A 20,927-nucleotide genomic window follows, 5' to 3' on the forward strand; every position below is an offset into this window, starting at 1 on the left:
ATGTTAGGCTTTAAACCCGTGACCTCTCATTTCTTAATAACACCTTTTAACCACTATGCCACAACTCATTTTGTTATTTCTTATACGTTCAAAATTATATTAAAGCAATATAATTAGATAGTGATCTAAATAATTTCTTAATAGTCTTGCACAAAAATTAGTTATTAATTTTACGAGTTACTAATCCTTATATGATAAAATTTGTTAAAGTAAAATCAAAGCAAGATACATTGTAATCTAACAAATTAAATTAGACTCAAAACGAGTTATATATATAATAATCTAATTGATCATTTTTATACTATCCAGGGCATCGCCCGTGACACTAACTAGTTCATTGCTATAATACAAAATACTTATTCTACTTTTTTTTACTTGTAAGTTGTAATACTTTGTTTTGCTACGCTATTGATATAATGTACTCCGTACTTGTTTATTTTTGATGATTTATTATTCTTAACAAATAAATAGGATATTCCCGTGAGATCTTATTAGATTGTTTTAATGCATATTTTATGAATATTAACGTTATATAATGTACAGAGTACAAAATTTACTAGATGTCCAAAACTACTGATCTTATTTTCTGCTCTATTAACTTTTGTAAATTATGGTCAATCCAAAAAAGAGAATTGGATTAACTAATACTCCGTACAATACATGGTTTTGTTTTACGTATTTGTGCATGTCTAGCCGTCCATGGACATGTCTTCTCGATTGAAACAGTTGATGTTTGCTGAGACCTGCCAATTATCAATTATGTATGTCCTTTTTTCATATAGTTGTGTTAGAGCATCAATTGTAGTGTTATCTCTTACTTCGTATTTCATATAGTTGTGTTAGAGCATCAATTGTAGTGTCAATGTGTCATCCATCCGCTATAACAGATACAACCTTTTACGTAATAGTTTACCTATATGTTGTAAAGTACAACTAAATGTGGTTCAACTGATTATAGAAAAGGAACTGAGATATGCAGCAAGTCCACAATATTGTACAAATCTCCATCAATTGAAAGAAAAATTGTCACAAAAATTGCACAAAAATAACCTTAAACTCTCACAAAAAAAAGGATAAAACTCACTATATGGGAGGAAATTACCCAATATTAATTATGTAGAAAAACTATATGACAGAGAGAATGAATTCTTATTGTTAACATAATTAATGTAAAACTAGAAAATATCGGTTTACTATCGTGCAAAAGGCCACTGGATTGTATACCTAAATGTACAAATAAATAAAATTGAGTGTTACATTCATGCAATGTAATACTTCTCTGCAGAGTTGGGCATGGACCAGACCTCCAAGAAATTGACCTGACATAGGAAGAAGTAAGAACCTAAACTTGACATATTGAGGAAAGATTCAAAGAGTTTTGCTGCTAAAATGCAGTGGTTTCTTCACCAGAAATTCTGGTGTTTTTGTGTTTTGTATTATGTGTTTTTGTGAGGTCTCAAATGGCACAAAAGGCCTGCCTTCACCTTATATACAAAGGTCTATGCACAACCCTAAATTACATGTGTACAAGAGGCCAAAACAAAGCTGGCAAGATCCACCTAGGATCACTACAAAACAGACTACCTAGGAAGAGTAAAAGAACAAACCAGAAAACATATGCATGTGACTATCCTAGGTGTAGAATTTACTATAAATAGCATGATATTCTCAATACACCCCCCTCAAGTTGGAGCTGAGGGAGTGATGCCCAACTTGAAAGAGAGATGATTATGCTGTTGCTCACTGAGAGACTTAGTCATTAAGTCAGCTAACTGGAGAAAGGATCGAACATGAAGAACGTTTAGCAGCCCATCCAGGATGTGATCTCTCACATAATGACAATCCACATTCAAGTGTTTTGTTCTTTCATGGAAAACAGGGTTATGTGCAAGATGAATTGCTGACTTGTTGTCACAGAATAAATCAATAGGCTTAGGTACAGTGAACCCCAGGTCTTCTAGTACCCCATTCAACCAAACAATCTCACTTGTTGTTTGTGACATACATCTATATTCTGCTTCTGTTGATGACTTTGACACAGTCTTTTGCTTCTTTGTTTTCCAAGATACCAGTGATTTTCCTAAGAAAACACAGTATCCAGTGAGAGATCTTGAACTAAAGGCACAGTTTCCCCAATCTGAATCACAGAATGAGCTTAGCTTTACTTCAGAATCAGCAGGGTAGTATAAACCCCAATCAATTGTACCAGCCAAGTACTTTACCACATGGATAGCAGCCTGCAAGTGTGGTTTTCTTGGCTCACACATAAACTGACTCAACTGCTGCACACTATAGGAAATATCAGGTCTTGTCAGATTCAAGTACAACAACCTTCCAATGATTCTTCTATATATTTCAGGATCTTCTAGTAGTTCACCTTGATCAACTGATAATTTGATCCCTTTGGGAAAGGGAAACTTTGCAGGTTTACAGTCCTCAGTCCCTGTTGATTTCAGTATGTCAAGAATGAACTTTCTTTGATTTAACATGGTTCCTTTTGGACTTCTTGAAACTTCTATCCCAAGAAAATATCTCATCTCTCCAAGATCCTTCACAGTGAAGGCATTGTCAAGTTCTGTTTTGAGCTTTTTCATCTCATTTGTGTCATCTCCAGTGACAAGAAGATCATCAACATAAACTAGCACAATTGTCTGCTTTCCATTTTCAATTTTAGAGAACATTGAATAATCTCTTTTGGATTGTGTATAGCCATGCTCAATGAAGAACTTGGTCAGTTCTAGATTCCATTGCATAGAAGCTTGCTTCAGACCATATAAGCTTCTTTTCACCCTACATACTTGACCCTCCTTTCCTCCAGTGTAACCTTTTGGTGGTTTCATGTACACTTCTTCATCCAGGAACCCATGTAAGAAGGCATTGTTGATATCAAGTTGTTCCAACTTCCAATTCATGGCTGTTGCCAAGGCTATCAGAGTTCTCACAGTAGTAAACTTAGCTACTGGTGAGAAAGTATGTTTGTAATCTTTGCCTTTGATCTGTTTATCACCTCTTGCCACTAATCTAGCTTTGAGTTTCTCTATGTTCCCATCTCTGTCAAACTTGATTCTATATACCCATTTAGAATCTATTGCCTTCTTTCCTTCTGGTAAATCTGTCATTTCCCATGTTTCATTCTTATCAAGAGCATTCAGCTCTTCCTTCATTGCTTCCATCCACCCTTGATCTTCAGATGCTTCTCCATAGTGAATTGGCTCTCTTTCTCTCAGAACATTATTCAGAGATGCTAAGTATTCCTCTGAATAGTATTCTGAATCCATGAGCCTTGCTATGATCAAGTTAGCTGTATGTGTTGCAGCTCTTTTTCCTGGGATATCAAAGACAAAATCTTTGAACTTAGCTGGTATTGTTCTGTCCCTCTCTGATCTTCTCACAGTTTCTTGAGTGTTTGTTTCCACATTGGTGACATCAAGGTCAGTCTGACCTTGTTCTACCACCATAGTGTCTTCTTGAATCATTTCTTCTTGCATCTCCTCAAATTCTGGTTCTATTTGATCAATATCCTGCTCAAACTCTTCAGTGAAGATATTAGAGAAATCAATATCATTTTCAGTTTCTGTACTTGACAAATTGTTCCTCAAACAAGTTGCAAAATCATTGTTTCCTTGTTTAAGAAGAAAAGGAAATATCCTTTCTTTGAACACCACATCTCTGCTCACAAAAATTTTTCTAGTTTCCAGATCCATAAGCTTATACCCTTTCTGACAATAAGGGTATCCAATCATGATACACCTTATTCCTCTTGCTGCAAATTTATCAGTAGGCTTCTTGTGGGGACTTGCATAGCACAGGCTTCCTATGACCCTCAAATGGTCATAGTCAGGTTCTTTCTTCATCATTCTCTTATATGGAGTTTCCCAACCAATCACTGCACTAGGCAATAAATTGATTAAGTGAGTTGCAGCCAGAATACACTCACCCCATAAATATGCAGGCAGTCCTGCATGGATCTTCAGGGCTCTTGCTGTCTCAAGCAGGAACCTGTGCTTCCTCTCAACTCTTGCATTCTGTTGAGGTACACCTGGCACACTTCTTTGGTGTGTAATGCCCTTTTGAGCAAAGATTTGTGCACATTCATTCTGAAAAATTTCTGTTCCATTGTCACTTCTCAGGGTTTTAACAGTGGTGTTAAAATGATTTTCTATATGAGCAAGGAAACCAACCAGGATTCCCTTAACCTCTTCCTTGTTTGACAACAAATGTGTCCAAGTCACTCTACTATAGTCATCAACTATAGTTAGGAAATAACTTGCACCTGTAATACTCTTAGTCCTGTAAGGACCCCATAAATCAACATGAATCAATTCAAAAACATTTCCAGCAATAGATTTACTTGGAGAGAAAGGTAACTTGTGATGTTTAGCAACAGAACAAGTGTCACAGAAGTAGCTCTTTAAGTCTTTACATTTGCAAAAATCCAAATGTTCCATCTTAGAAATAGAAACATGCCCTAGTCTAGCATGAATTAAATCTAGTTTCTCTACTTTATTACAGCTCTTTGATTCTTTTCCTTCTTCCTTCACCAAGCAAACCTCCTCCCTTCCTTTTCTCCTTCTTGTCAGCTTACTTTCAAAGTTGATCAGCTTGTACAGATCACTTTAATTTTCTCCAAACACTACATTATCTTCAGTGGAAAGGCCCTGAAGAGAACACCCATGTTTATCAAATAAAAGCTTCAGGTCATCTTTGTGAACCAATTTGCTCACTGACAGCAAGTTGTGTTTGAAATCACTTACATATAACACATCAAAAAGAGTCACATTATCATTCAATTTCACATCTCCTATTTCTTTAACTGTTTTGACATTTCCATCAGGTAATCCTACCCTTATCTGCTTGTCTAATGTTCTCATGTTAGTAAGAACACTTTTGTTTCCTGTCATGTGATCACTAGCTCCTGAATCTATGAGCCATGTATTACAGTAAGAGTCATCATAATGATTCACTGCATTAGAAAGAATTTCTTTACCTGCAAAGTTGCTGTGACTGCTAGCTGTTGCATTCTGCTTCTCACCAATTGCTTTCATCACTTCCTGTACAACAGAAGAAATGAACTTGTCATCATGTTTCATTGCATTACCTCCTGCATTTCCAAACTCCAGGGGATTGTCTCCAGAATATTCTTCTTCACTCCTAGTTGCATTTGCAGCTTGTCTTGTGTTTCCTTTTCCCTTTGGATTGTTCTTAAACCAGTCAGGATATCCAACTAGCTTAAAACACTCTTCCCTTAAATGTCCCTTCATTCCACAATGCTGACATTTCTTTGCATCTCTTTCAATCTTCTCAAGTCTCATTTTTTTGTATTCTCTCTTATTAAAGTTCATCAGAGGACCAAGACTCTCTCCTTGCCTGTTTGCTGCTAGAGCACTTGTTTGACTCCCAATACTGATTTCTCCTGTGATCTGCTTTTGTTTCTCAACCTGCATGACTAGATTGTACACCTTGTTCACAGGCATCAGTGGATCCATCCCAAGGAAATTTGTCTTCATCTGCTCATAATCAGAGTTCAGACCCATGAGAAACTTCATGAGCTTGGTGGATGATTCCCTCTCAATCATTTTTTTGACAATGCTGCAGCTGCATTTTGCCAGAAGCTGAAAAGAAGCTTATATGGTCTGAAGCAAGCTTCTAGGCAATGGAATCTAGAACTGACCAAGTTCTTCATTGAGCATGGCTATACACAATCCAAAAGAGATTATTCAATGTTCTCTAAAATTGAAAATGGAAAGCAGACAATTGTGCTAGTTTATGTTGATGATCTTCTTGTCACTGGAGATGACACAAATTAGATGAAAAAGCTCAAAACAGAACTTGACAATGCTGCAGCTGCATTTTGCCAGAGCTCCACAAGAACACTCTGGTATGTCTTCAATTTCTGAGATTTGATCCCAAAAATCCTTCAATTTGCAGTAGTATTCACTTACACTGAGATACCCTTGCTGCAGTTCCCACATGTCTTTTTTCAGTTGAAAGAGAAGAGGAGCACTTGTTTGCCCATGCCTTTCAACAATTTCTTCCCACAACCTCTTAGTTGATTGCATAGTCACAAGGCTGCTTGCAACTTCAGGCTTCATGGTGGCCAACAACCATGACCTCACCATATAATCACATCTAGTCCATTTCTGGATTTCATCAGGACCTTCAGAAGGTTTAGGATGCTTCCCTTCTAAGAATCCCAGTTTGTTCTTGGCACCAAGAGCAATCCTGATGCTTCTGCTCCAATTCAGGAAATTCTTTCCATCAAACAAGATACTTCCAAGTGGTGTTGCAGCACTCTCATTTACTGCAATAAAGAGAGGATCTTTGTAGGGATTCAGGTTGTTTGTTGAGGAGGAATTTGTTTCACCCATTTTTGTTTCTGTTTCGAAAGCTTTGATTTTTCTTGCTGGTTTGTTATTTCAGAACAGCAAACTCTCAAAATCTTTAAGATTTAAGAACGTTTAAACCTGCTCTGATACCATGAGGAAAGATTCAAAGAGTTTTGCTGCTAAAATGCAGTGGTTTCTTCACCAGAAATTCTGGTGTTTTTGTGTTTTGTATTATGTGTTTTTGTGAGGTCTCAAACGGCACAAAAGGCCTGCCTTCACCTTATATACAAAGGTCTATGCACAACCCTAAATTACATGTGTACAAGAGGCCAAAACAAAGCTGGCAAGATCCACCTAGGATCACTACAAAACAGACTACCTAGGAAGAGTAAAAGAACAAACCAGAAAACATATGCATGTGACTATCCTAGGTGTAGAATTTACTATAAATAGCATGATATTCTCAATACATATCACATGAGTTATTTAGATGGGTTATAGGTGGTGCATGGACATCATTTTAGAAATTTGGCACGAGCTCGATGTGTTGACCAACACACTTCTTTTTAACTAATTAGCACACAAAAAAAAAACTTAAAATCAATAAGGGCCCACTAGCACGACACGATCAGGCCAACCCGTGGGAAATGTCGTGCATGAGTCTCATTTGTAGAAGAGGGGCACGAGCCTAACAAGACACGACTTTTCATTCATCCTGCTGCTCGTGGTGTTTCACGGCTAGTATTGGAAATGAGCGGAGTTCAATTCCAGGAACGACTCGTTGAACATGATGTACATCAGTACATGACCTATACGACTCGACACATGCCCTACTCTACTTTTTTTATACTCCCTCCGTTCCTAAATACGTGTCAGTTCTCATTTATGGCGTTCCCTTTTATGTGTCCACTTTCCGTTTTTGGACATACACCTTTCCCACTTTTCTATACACTTTTCCCACTTTTCCATATACTTTTCCTACTTTTCTATACATCATTATTACTTTTTCTTACACATTCTACACTTTTCCACTTTTCAATCACCACCTCCACTTTTATTTATACTTTATCAATAAACAATTATCTACTTTTTCCTTTCCCAAAAAAAAAACATTTCCAATCATTACCTCTTACACACCATTCAATTTTATTAATTACCGTGTACATGTTCAAAGTGGACACGTATTTAGAAACGGAGGGAGTACTATAATACGGAGTAAAGTTAGATGAAATAAATGAAAATGATTAAATGGGTAGATTCGGGAATAGCCGACAAGTATTTTTGGTAGTAAGTAGTAACCCAAATGAAGAACAGTAACAAAGTGGCTAGCAAGTCATTATTCTAAGTGAGAGACCACAGATATGAAAGGCTCACATCATGATTCATGACCCATGGGCCTCAACAGTCCCAACTCCCAAGTGGTTGTTGGCAAAGACTTCTCTTTTCTTCGTACCTTTTTCTGTTTTGTTGGTGGGCAATTGGGCAGACTGCATAATCTGTACTGTTGTGTCTATGTTTGTTATTCCCCCTGTCTCATACGGAGTAAGTCATAAACTCATAATACATGGGTCGATTAGTGACAAGACTGAAACCTGTGTATGGTGATAGTTTATAGGTTACGGTCAATTGTCTGTTGGTTCAGTGGTGATTGAGGCTGAACTTGGTAGGGAGAACTCGTGTTCGATCTCCCGCAATAACAATTGGGAGGGGACTGGAACCTATCCACCCAGAAATCGCCCTGAATCCGGATTAGCCCTAAGGGTGAACCGGGTGCTAACAAAAAAAAAAAAGTTCAATTCCAAGTGAGTCGATATTTATTATTTCCTTTGTGTCATAATACATAAGTACATTATTAAATTTGTGTATCGCTATTTGACGTCCGCGTATGTCAAAATCGCCCACGTAGTATATCTGAAACTTCCATTCTACCATTATATAAGTTACCCCACTTCCCTTCATTATTTACCCGCAACCTATTCCCGTTTTGGCAGCCTACTCAAAATTCCGGCCACTTTTCGACGAGTTACTCACTTGTTCAATCCGGTCAATTTCCACCATCACCTCCACCATTTTCTTCACTGTTGCTCCACACCACCACATTGCTCCACCACAAGCATGCATCACAAATCTTCACCTACTTCGTAATTGTTGCTCCACCAGACCACCACCACGTTGCTCCACCATCCCCATCACTTCCAACATCTTCTTCACTGTTTCTACCACCATCACGTCGCTCCACCACCACTACCTCTATTTCGTCCACGTAAGACGACGCACTACCACCATCATGGACGACAATGTTCCTTCTTCACCGTGGTCGTCGGCAATGTGGCACGCCTCGTCGGGGGAGGTTTGAAAACAGGGGAAGGGGTAGGGGTGCCGCCCGTGTTTAGTAGCTCTAACCATGGACCTGCAGCCCGTGTTTGGCGGCCACCACCATGGCCATGCCGCAGATCTTGAGCGACCTGGCCATGGTGGCGGCAGCAAAACAAGGACGAGTGTTAATTTTTTTTTAAAAAATCGTACCAGTCGAAGCGCCGCATGCGGTGGTTTGGCCGGAGGAGGCATCACAACTCCTCTCTTCGGCGACATCTTCTCGGATTCGTTCGTTTTCCGGTTAGCTCTGTTGGAACGCTCCTCCTTCGTGCAAACGTGCTCATGTGTGCTCCTCGGACAAAGCCGACACAGAACTGAGGTGACAATCACTAGTAAGAGCGCACAACTGTGGGGGGGGGGGGGAAATTTATTTTTGTAAAGGGTGTTATCGTACTTTTACCATTAATAAGCGAGCGATTTCGGTGTGTTAGGACGTCGATTAAAAACTACCTTAAATTTGACTACATCGACTTGTTATTCGTATAAGAGATAAAATATGTTTATAACTTATTTGGTGTCTTGTTATATTGACGTGTAATAGATGTACAAATCACATAATTATAAGGTAGTCTAAGACTACCATAATTGACCCAATCTGACCGATATTTCACAAAAGCTGAAGTGCCCCGAAGAAAGAAATTTATACATTCAATCAGTGTGGGTCAATGACGCCGCATAAAACCCAATTGAATCCGAACCGATTGGACCAAATCCATAGCCGACTGATGACCGGATTTGATATCCCTTAGCTTAGATTAGGCTTGAATGTTAATTGGGCTTGTCGGCTTGATGATAGAGTTGGCGAACAACACAATTATAGAATTTAGCCCATTTATGACCCCAAAACAACCCGCGACCACATGAGCCATTTCTGCACTTCTCTATTCTCTGGTTTCAACTTTCAAGTATTGAAGACGATCATCTTCAACCTCAACAGCAGACGCCTAAAAGTCCAAAACCTACGCTGTATTTGAAACAAGTTTCCTTCCTACAAATCACGACATTACTTGGTGATTTCCTCACATCTCGTTTCGTTCAACTTTCCAATTGTCTTTTTTTGGTGTGTTAATTTTGTAGTCAAATATTTCTTGGGATAAAATTGATCACAATTTATGCTTAATTATTGAGTCCTGATTGTTGATTACATGATTGTTCCTTCAATTGTTGTTATGATTTTGTTTTGTCGTCGGTTAAACCCTAGGATAATTTTCCCGCTTTAATTTGCATTTAAATCGTCAAGGGTTTGGCTAAAATGTGCAAAATTGCCTGATATGAAGCACCGAAGTATCAATTTTATTTGCGAAATTTGTCATATAATCTGTTAAACCAAACCCTACTCATAATATACAAGTTAGTATTTGCGAAATTTATATTTGGCTGCATTGGGCAATTTCAACCCAATGTTGTTGTGTGATCCCATTTCAACCTATGTTGTTGTGTTGTTAGGTTTTTTTTGTCAATTATATGTAGAACTATTTGTCAGGCGACTAACATGTTAGAGCAACTCCAATGGCAAGCTATTTATCAAATTAGCTTATCATGCCCCCTAAGATTTTAAGCTAATTTACTTTCTAGATAATTTGTAACCCAATGGTAAGCTAATTTATCAAACCAGCTTGCTATTTAATGGGTTCCACTTTTAGATTAATTTTAATTATAACTCACCTCCCAATTGGATAGTTTTTTCCCAAGCAAATTAGTTTGCCAAAGTTTGCCAAGGCTAATTTGCTTGGCCAAGCTACTCCAAGGGTTAAGCTAGTAGCTCGAAACTTTTGCAAATTGCAAGCTAGTCCCTAGCTACAACTATTAGAGTTGCTCTTAGCGAGTTATTTTAATCATTATGCTAGGGATTGGAGGTTATTCTTCGGAAAAAAACAATTTGAGTTCGAAGAAGTAGAGGGAGGTATTTGGATGAAGCATTATTAGAGAATGTTCTTATGGCAGGATCCGTATTGTGCTTTTTAGTGGTGTTGTTATAGTGATACATAATGCTGGGAAGGTGAACTTGAATCATTTAAAGATGTGACGGTTGTCAGATTGGTAATTTATATGCTATTGCGATATGAATTGTGATGTTTAGGATCTATACGTGAAGAATTTGGCTCATGGTATGACAAATGAAATCAGACCAATCTGTAATCAAATAGTTTGTATTCACTTGAGGGCGCAGAGTTACAATAGTTAGATGAATCTGGTATGATGTGGTGCATTGCAGCATTGATATTGCGATCATGCCCTCTTCCCCTCCTCTTCGTTACATTTTTGTTGGGATAAGTTAGCTCTGGTTAAAGGGGAACCTCTGTAAGCTTCGAACACAACTTAAAATGTTAGCTTATTTTGATTACAACAGCCTAGGTTGTCTAGACATGAACATTCTTACAACAACTTTCTCTTTTCTTTTTGGGTGAGTGGAGAGCTAAGTTTGTGATTGTTGCACGAGAGCATTGTATGTAAACCAAACCACGATGAAGTCCTGGCTCATGTCATGACTGAAGATACTCAGATAGTAGCTAACTAGATTGACTTAATCACCTGAACTGCCAAAAACAATGTCGATGTCTTGAAATGATTTAGTTGCGTAGGTGCATAACAATCATCTCACTTGCGCTGTGATTCTTTTCAAGGCTCCTATTTCATCTATTTTGAGAAGGGTTTGTAGGCTGCTTAACACATTAGTGAACTGTATTCACTGTTTGTATGTGTTGCTAGTTTGCAATGGGAACCTTATCAGATCCTGCTTTAGTTTTTGCTGATATTTGCATATTATTGCTGCTAAATATTTTTGTCTAGCATCATGAATTCACTCTTTTTTGGGACGATATACCTTTTGGGTAACTACAGAACTTTTTCTACATCCTGCTAATAGAGCTAGAAGACTGTTTTCTCCGGACTGAGTTGTTTTATATACTGCTAATACTCTTAATTTTCATTTTGCAGATTTCCATTAGAACTAGGCAAGTTCTTCTCATCTCATGGATTTTTTATGTATGGCAATTTCCATTCGCTGGCAAGTCAATTTTCTCAATAAGGAAGACAAAAGGCCCTTGATCTTCAGGATATACGAGTATGAGCCGACAGCAAAGTTTCTCAGAATAATGTAAACATGGTGCGTGCTATAGCTTGGGACATAGGTCAGAGGTTCGGTTGATCCTAGAAGATGCAGAGTCCTGTAAGTTTATGTTATTTGGATATAAGCATCTCCATCTGATATTCCACATATGCTTTCAAGTCTTTGAATCTTTGATTGTGTGACTACAAGTGCTATCGTCAAGAATATAGAAAACTTTACATTCATGAAATTGAAAATTGTGGTTAAAGACAAGGAATAGAATTATGTAATTGTAAATGATTAAATTTGATCTTGCCTATGGTGGTTGGAGGGGGCAGTGATTTATCTTGTCTTAGAGGAAAAGAAAGGAAAAGCTTTTACAAAAAGTTGAGGAGTACTAGATTTGCATGTGCACAGATTTAAGTAGGGAAAGCTTGGAGCCTCGGTTAATTTATACAGTGTATTATTATTGGATAAATCGGATAGATTGTTAAGGTTTTACGACCACAAAAGGAGTCATGGACCATTGCGTCATACGTTAGGTGCTCCATGGAGTCATGGACCATGGTAACTAGGAATTGTAACGTAGGAGCCTTGGAAAATATTATGCCATTCTTAGAATGCTCAAACTCAGTTACAAATGTTAGTCTTTTTCTATGGTAATGACTTATGTGTGACCAATGTCATGATCAAGACACGTAGACAAAGATACGTTCCTTCAACTTGTTATGAATATAAATAGGGGATTTTTATTCGACGCCCTATTCGGTTAAAAAGCGCCCTAATTTATTGCGTGAAAGTACGAAATTACCCTCCCCTTCACCTTCACCTTCATCTCTGCTCTTCCCCTCCCTCCATCCTTCACGCCGGCCACTTATTCCGGCCAACCAGTCCCTTCACACTCGTGCTTTCTTTGCGCCGCCCCCTCCCCCGCCGCACTCCCCTGCCCACCTCTATTTTCCGTTCAAGTAATTTGCGCCCCCCCTCGCCGCACTCCCCTGTAACTGCGTTCATAGTTTTCTAGGCTTAATCTCTCCTGGGTTTTGGAAGCATCGACGCCTCATCCTCCTCCTCCTCCATTAGCGCTGCCGTGGTAGGTGTATTGAGTTTTTTTTTTTTGAATTTAAGGTCGCGCACAGCTTTTGCGAGGGGTTCCATGGCTGCCGCGCACAGGTTGTGCGCCGATGACACGACGGTCGCGCAAATCTTGTGCGTGATTTCTATGTCGCCGGCGCACAACCTGTGCGCAGCCGCCTTGTCAGCCCCGCAATGGTTGTGCGCGGGATAAAGCACAACAACCCTTTGATTTTTTTGTCGTTTAATTATTTGCCGGAAGTTATGGTTTAGGGGAGGGGGAACATGCTGCCGATTGGGGAGGGGGTGGGTGGGGAATTAAGGGAGGGGGAACAAACTGTCGGTGGGGGAGGGGGTGATGGTGTGAAGGGAATATGATGGTAGTTGGCCGGAGGTACTAGCAAGCTACCAGAAGGAGGAGGAACGACGTTAAAGTTTGGTGAATATGGAAGGGAGGTTAATTTGTTTAAGGGTAAAAACGTACTTTCCCGATAAAAATACGGGCGATTTTAACGTACACGGGCGTCGAATAACGATACACTATAAATATACGAAGTATATACGAGATCGTTTTAAAAAAAAATTCAAAAAAATGTACCCACTACCCAATACCCATGACCCGAAATAAAGAGACAGAGATCTTATGATATGGGCAGCCTTCAATGAATTGTTGTTTTTTTCTTCTTTTTAACCTTCAAATTGAAGAAGAGTTTTACTCTATGGGACTAGTACTTGATGAATAATCTTAGACTCAAAGATTTACTGGCTGGCATTGGCCTTCTTAATTCATTGCACAGACCCACCACTGCAGACTTGTATTTAAAACTTACTACAATTGTTTTTTTTTTGGCAGTTCTTACTACATTTGTTAGGGGCATCAAATCATTAATTTGTATTGTTCATAATTGATGGAATAGAATGATATTGCCTTAATGATAAGGGAAGCAACCAAGAGGTGTTTTGGGACATAATGTGGGTAGTTTTTATATTAGTGGAAACTTTGGACTGTTGTGCCCAATTGCTAATTCTTTGCACTCCCTAGTGAGTTTTACATAACTGTACATTACTCACTGAATCGTTTTCCAGATAAGATCATAACTTCACAAGAGATTCCTTGTTGTATTCTCTCATAAGAAATGACAGTTTTTTTTACCATAGAGAAGTAACAGTCATTTTGTGTTCTTTACTTCCAATGTTAAGTCGGTGAAGGGCACGAAACACGACTACACGAGGTTTAAGGACGGAAAAGTACAAAGAACAGTGGCCAAAAGTTATACGTTAACTTTGAGCTATGTAATCTTTATAGGCAAATGATAACCTTAATAAGTTGCTAAAAGAGTAAAAAAATTGGGAAGAATAAAAGGGGGGGGGGGGGGGGGGGGGGGGATGGGAGGAAATGAAGCCCGTATTTTAAGGTAAACAAAACCAGTGCTTTAAAAAGTTGCATAACATTGATATTAAATTAAACCTGGCATATAGCATGAGCTCAGAATGATTTCACTGCATCATTTAGCCTGCAACCCAGAACCCAAACCTGGGAGTATCTTAAATAGTTTTGACCAGTCATTCTTGCTCTGTTCTTGAAAGCCACCCATTAGGGTTTTGTTTTGTATTTTATGCTCATTAATTAATATTATTGGTCCTTCATTTTGTTTTTTTTGGGTGTTTTTAAGTGTAGAAAGGACTGATGCAGCTCCGTGGACCGCTCGTCGGGACTAATAGGTGGTTATGCATGATATAACCGTTTGTATATTGCAAAATACTTCGGATAACCAAAAGGTATTTTTTGCTCAATCTCATTTATTCTTCTGATTGAGCAAAAATATAGTTTTGTTGTATCTTGGTTTACAACTGATTGTATAATAAAAATTGCGGAAACGGCCAACAGTGATACAATTGCTGTCAAGTTTACTACTCCAGTACAGGAGTACTTGGTTGGGGGTCATTTGTCATCAAATAAGTCCTCCAAAACTTGGGACAGCTTGCCAACATGCAACGTTCTTCGATGACCCCGCACCCCTATGCCTACTGCCTAGGCCTACTTCTACCTCTCTCACTCATTCATCCATTTATGTACCCATGTGTTGGTTTTTTTAAGTAAATATTCATGTGTTCTGTGGGTGAAATATTGCCTACTTCTTTCCCCTGTTCCACAGCACGTGATGCCATGAGAGGGCTTACCAGAATTGGAGAGGCGCTTTTTAGCTCTTTTTCCCACTCCTCATCATTTATTTGGGGTTTTGCTATACGTGGCCGTAAGAACGGCATAAAGTACTCGTATAGTCGTATTACTAAATTAGTACGGAGTAACAACTACGGTATTTCTAATCATTTCACGTAATACCGAATAGTGTTAGTATTAGAGTAATGCTTGTTGAATGTTTAATATTTCTACTTTCTACTACTTATATCTAATCTTTATGGCGAGTAGAGATTAAGCATGTTCATTTGTTTTTCACTTTGTACAAGTAGCTTGAGCAATGAGGTAAAGCTGAATAGCTGATAACATATAAACATAGGTTCCCCACTAGTGCAACTGCCTTGATTCCTGTGCATGTTACTCCATCTCTTTCCCTGTATTAGTTTTACACTTTACCCTCCCTCTCTTATGATCTGTTATTATTCTCTCTCTCTATCTATATCTCTCTCTTCTCACTCTCACATCTTTAAATTCTCGATCTTATCAATGAGCTTGCTCTCTATAAGTCGCAACCTTCAATGCCTGCCTTTATTTATTCTCATTATCCTTTTCCCCAGAATAAGAAACTAAATTAAAGAAAGAGGATCTCCAGTACTTTTTTGTATTATTGTTGCTGAGAACTCTGGAATCTAGACTTTTTTGTTTATGAAATTAAAGCATACTATTAATGTTATTATTATATTAGTTGCAAGTAAATGACGCACCCCTCTGACACCCACCACGCTCATACCCACTAAAAATCTCTCACCTTTCCCAGTGAATTATTTTTGCTATTCAACCTCTTTACAAGTCTTTTTCCCTCCCTTAACTAGTTAACTGTCATTATTTGAGTAGAACTGTTTTCCCTCCCTTCCCTCTGCATTCCCACATTATTTTATTAGCCAAATAAATATTGAAGGAATTTTATGTAGATTTGATTTGGGGGGGTAAAACTATAGGTAGATTTTGGGTGAATTTAAGATCTGAATGTAATGATCCATGGGGAAGAAAGGTGGTAGTTCTTGGTTGACTGCTGTAAAGAGGGCTTTTAGATCTCCTACTAAAGAGACTCATGACAAAGTTAGAAATTGCAGAAGAAAAGAAGATCATCATCAAACTCCTATAGCAGAGGACCAAGATGATGAAAAGGTCCTTTTATTGCGTCTTCTAATTTAAATATTATAAAGTTCAAATATTTTCTGCAAAATTAGCTTGTGGGTTTTAATGGTGTTTTTATTTTTTTTGGGGTTCTGTTACAGAAGAAAGAGAAAAGGAGATGGCTTTTTAAGAAGGCAACAAATCAACAAAACTCACCATCAGTTACAGCTGTGGAGCAGAGCCCACATGTAAAGAGTGGTAGTAGTGGTGGTGGTCCTGTTGTTAGTGCAGCAGCCACAGGAAGTGATGTGTCCGAGCAGAGGCACGCTATCGCGGTGGCAGTGGCTACAGCTGCTGCCGCCGAAGCCGCTGTTGCCACCGCACATGCTGCAATGGAGGTGGCTAGGCTTACACATACATCACCCACCAATAATATTGACAACCGCAGAGAAGATTTTGCAGCTATTCTCATTCAGACTGCCTTCAGAGGATATTTGGTAAGCACTGCTTTTCTTTCTTGTACATCAAACTTGACAAAAGCATGATTAATTGAATGGGTTGTTTGGGTTTTGGTGTGAAAGGCTAGGAGGGCACTGAGAGCACTAAAAGGGTTGGTAAAGTTGCAAGCTTTAGTGCGAGGACATAATGTAAGAAAACAAGCGAAGATGACATTGAAATGCATGCAAGCTCTGGTTAGAGTTCAATCCAGGGTGCTTGATCAGCGCATGAGATTATCTCATGAAGGTAGCAGGAAATCTACTTTCAGTGATACCGCTAGTGTTGTGGATTCCCGCTATCTCCAGGATATAGCAGAGAGAAGATCACTTGTAAGCCTCATTTTCTTCTTTCTTTGATTTAAATTAAATTAAATTGATGGATATATACTAGTATATTAATTAATTGGATCATATATATAATGCAACACAGTCACATTCAAGAGAGCCAAGCAGTTTAGCAGATGATTGGGATGAAAGACCACACACTATTGAGGAAGTCAAAGCTATGTTACAGAGTAGAAAAGATGCTGCTCTTAAACGAGAGAAGAATCTCTCCCATGCTTTCTCTCATCAGGTAATCCTCCTCTCCTCTCCACCCCCCTCTTTCTGTGTCTGTGTGTGTGTATTTGTGAGCTTATTTGTGTTCGTCATGAAAAAAAGATGTGGAGAAGCGATAGGAGTTCAGTGGGAGAAGAAGAGTTGGAGGAGAAACCAAGATGGTTAGACAGATGGATGGCCTCTAAACAGTGGGATTCCAGCATTACCCCTTCCCCTTCCCCTGCAGTTAGAGCTAGAGCTTCAGCTGATCATAGAGACTCAATCAAAACCGTTGAAATTGACACCTCACAGCCTTATTCTTACTTGCCTTCTAACTTCAGAAGATCAGTTACTTCAACTTCAGCTAGCCATTACCATGCTCAACACCACAGTCAACGCCCATCCTCACCCCTCCACACTAGGGCTCACCACCACCACCACCAGCATCAACATCCACCATCGACCACTCCCTCTCCGTCACGGGCACGGCCTATCCAGGTGCGGTCCGCTAGCCCACGGTGCATCAAAGAAGATAGAAGCTACAACAACAGTCAAGTATCCCAAACACCAAGCTTGAGATCAAATTACTTTTATAATGGCAACCTTCAAACCAACCCCAAGGTAGTAGCTGCCACTGCTACCACCGGCTCTAGCAGTGGAGGACCAAAGCCTAATTACATGGCTGCCACTGAATCCGCTAAGGCGAGACTCCGGTCTCAAAGCGCACCGAGACATCGGCCTTCAACACCAGAGCGGGACCGACCTGGAACTGGTGCCGGGGTCGGTGCCAGCGTGAAGAAGAGGCTGTCATACCCTAATCCTGATCCATATAGTGGAATGGGGTATGGAAACTATAATTTGAGGAGCCCAAGTTTTAAAAGTGTGAATGGTGTACAATTGGGTATGATGGAGCAACAGTCAGTGTATTCATCATGTTGTACGGATAGCCTTGGAGGTGAGATTTCACCTTCTTCAACTAGTGATCTTAGAAGGTGGTTGAGATAATTTGATTTTTCATTGATTGTTTTAGGTGGTGTTCAATTTGCTGCTAACTTTGCTTGACAGTGAAAGTCAGGGTGGGGAGAGAGGGACTGTGAAATGTGAATCCAATGATTTGATATTGTTAGTTGGTTCATAAATGTTTTTTAGTTTCTAGTGATTTGGTTTTCTGAATTAATTGTGTATTATCCCATGTAATCATATAATTTGTGACTGTCTAAATGCTGTTCTAATTCAGCAATTTGCCCTGTTTCTTTTAAATTAAATTGTAAATTGCATCGACGTGGAATTCTCAAAACCAGATGTTTTATCCCATTATCCAGGGTAGCATAACACTTGTATACTATATGGTTCTTGTCTTCTCTACAATGGTAGTGATTCGCCCAGCTAAGTACAGAGTAGCTAACAAAGCAAGACTGTCTAAAATCCTATTTCTCGATCTGAATCCAAACTTCATTTTGTTGATCCACATTGAAATTGGAGTAACACAATCTGAATTGATGATGTAAAACTTATAACGTAACCGATAATTTCAAGTTTTTACAGTAAGCAAACTCAACTGTAAATGAACTGACTACACTAGCAACCGGAAATAATACTCGTAAAAGTTGAATAAATTAGCTCTAGTTCGAATTCGACCGTTCTGAAAACATTGTTTTGTTGTCATAGTTTGCATCAAGGAGTTTGAGATTAAAAATAAAATGTAGTCCATGTTGATGATTATTGACCTTCAAAACATGGGACGTTTTCAAAGAATTTCACTGCTACTTGTAGATTATTTTCAGTGTTTATACAGAAAATAGAAAGGCTACAGAGAAAGACTAGCACAAATCAGAAATAATTATTTCACTGAAAATAACAAAAGAATACAGAAATTGTTGAAATTCATACTTGACCAGTCAGACTACATACTGATTACTGACTAAACAACTGACTAGTTTTGTTATCCTCATCATGAAAATATATACTTTACGCACATGAAGAGTCTCCATTTGTCAAGAACAACAAAATTCAACTGACAAACTAACATTACATGTTTTTTTTAACAATGAAAACGGCTCCGGCCGTTAGTTTCTAACTATAATCCCATATTACATATATTTTTTTTCTTGATTAGGAAAGAAAACTCAATCGGATCATATAAACTAATCATTTTGAATAACCGGATGAGTAATACAAAAACTCCAAGACAATTCTACAAAGATTAGAGAGTCCATTATAACACACACTCTACTCGGTACTTCCATTGCAAATTTGTAATCTAAACACAACTTGATATTATATTCTTAGTATCCTTCAAAAAAAAAATATTATATTTTTAATAACAGATTAATAGTAGCATAATCTGTTTCCCGAAATTTGAGGTAGTCATGTCAAAATGTGTTGGAATATTTGGATTTTAACCCATTTGCAGAGGATCAGATATTTAAGATTAGACTGTTGGATTCTTGGATGTTGCAGAGATAGAATATGGGCTAAGCCTTCAAGGTTTTGGGCTTACAGCCCATCACCCTCTTGTTTTTTCATTTCGTTGTTCTATTACTTCCGTATTCCAATGTACTCTGGCATATTTTTTTTGTTACTTATTATTACAGGTTAGTAAGTTCAGTTGTTCGGGTCATTACTTCAGCCACTCCCAAGTCCAAATCAACTCTACCCATTCGTTCTGCCTGAATAGCGGAGCAGTAAACTGGAAAAGTGTTAATGAACTTCTACATACTTGCTTGTTTTCATTATGTTATACTCCGTACTTCGCTTGAGAAATACTTCCTCCTTTTCTTTTTGTTCTTTACGTTTTCCTTTTTGGTTGTTTTAAAATGTTCTTTGCATTTCCTTTTATAGTATCACATAAATACTTTACGACAACTTTTGTGTAAGACCGTCTTACCGGAAAGATCACTTTAATTGTTTAACTAATAGCCTAATAGGTTATATTAGTTAACTAATTAATTCTAGTGTTTAACTAATTATTTTTGTTCCTTAACTAATTGGTTTTGGTGCTTAACTAATCAGTTCAAGTGCTTAACTAATTGATTACATTGCTTAACTTATACTACCTCCGTTTCAGAAAGTTCTTTACAGTTACTATTTGCACGGACTCCAATGCAATATTTAACTACTAATATATCCAATTTCGTATGTGAAAAAATTATAAAAAGTTGATATTCTGAAAATACATACCGAGACCAATCTAACAAGATCTTACATGTAACGTTTTGATGTATATAATTAATAGTGAGAATTTACGGTCAAAGTTTTCATATTTTGGACACGTATTTCAAAGTGTAAAGAACTTTCAGAAACGGAGGAAGTATGACATTAAGGAGGTCTTTTGTGTACGACCGTCTTATATAAAAGTTTGTGAATACTTTAATATTCTATCAAAATTGTGTCCAATGATTATTTTAACCAATTAAATTCATTGATTCATTTTATCTTTTACATTTTTCATCGGGACATTAAAGTTTTCTCATTTTCCCAATATCAGAATTTTGATAAAAGCGATAACATTATAATTAACGTAATTAATTTGCCTAGTTTAAATTAAAAAAAAACAGAGAAATCGCAATATAAATTAATTAATCGTTAATAAACGTGTAAAAAGCTAAACGTAAAGAACAAAAAGAAACAAAAGGAGTACATATTTACTTTTTCTACTTCGTACTTGGCTAAATTTGAACCAAGGGTTTACATGCATTTAGATTTTAGATGTACTCTTTAACTATGAAAACGACTTATACGCTCATGTTTTAATTGCTTGTGTTATGAATGTTCACCCAACTTTTTTTTTT

General features: G+C 38.0%; 2 protein-coding genes and 1 long non-coding RNA gene across 5 annotated transcripts; 2 read left to right on the top strand and 1 right to left on the bottom strand.

Moving 5' to 3' along the window:
• Positions 1-5,759: 5,759 nt before the first annotated feature.
• On the bottom strand, positions 5,760-6,368 carry LOC130467703 (uncharacterized). The gene has a single exon (XM_056836298.1). It carries the CDS (start codon positions 6,366-6,368, stop codon positions 5,760-5,762), a length of 609 nt encoding a protein of 202 aa, XP_056692276.1.
• A 1,748-nt stretch (positions 6,369-8,116) lies between these two features.
• LOC130468087 (uncharacterized) lies at positions 8,117-14,604 on the top strand. 3 transcript variants are annotated; one of them, XR_008928496.1, is made up of 3 exons: positions 8,117-9,712; positions 11,640-12,844; positions 14,504-14,604. It is a non-coding gene; the product is annotated as an uncharacterized lncRNA (long non-coding RNA). The 3 variants fall into 3 exon arrangements; XR_008928494.1 differs by having other exon boundaries at positions 8,136-9,712; positions 11,640-11,871; positions 14,499-14,604; XR_008928495.1 differs by having other exon boundaries at positions 8,136-9,712; positions 11,640-11,871.
• Positions 14,605-15,266: 662 nt separating this feature from the next.
• Positions 15,267-18,417, top strand: LOC110782170 (protein IQ-DOMAIN 17). The gene is made up of 5 exons (XM_021986289.2): positions 15,267-16,153; positions 16,264-16,599; positions 16,684-16,929; positions 17,030-17,173; positions 17,260-18,417. Exons 1-5 carry the CDS (start codon positions 16,004-16,006, stop codon positions 18,139-18,141), a joined length of 1,758 nt encoding a protein of 585 aa, XP_021841981.1. The 5' UTR covers positions 15,267-16,003; the 3' UTR covers positions 18,142-18,417.
• The last annotated feature ends 2,510 nt before the right edge of the window (positions 18,418-20,927 follow it).

This window comes from Spinacia oleracea, chromosome 2 (genome assembly GCF_020520425.1).
Source record: "Spinacia oleracea cultivar Varoflay chromosome 2, BTI_SOV_V1, whole genome shotgun sequence".
Classification (NCBI taxonomy): domain Eukaryota; kingdom Viridiplantae; phylum Streptophyta; class Magnoliopsida; order Caryophyllales; family Amaranthaceae; genus Spinacia; species Spinacia oleracea.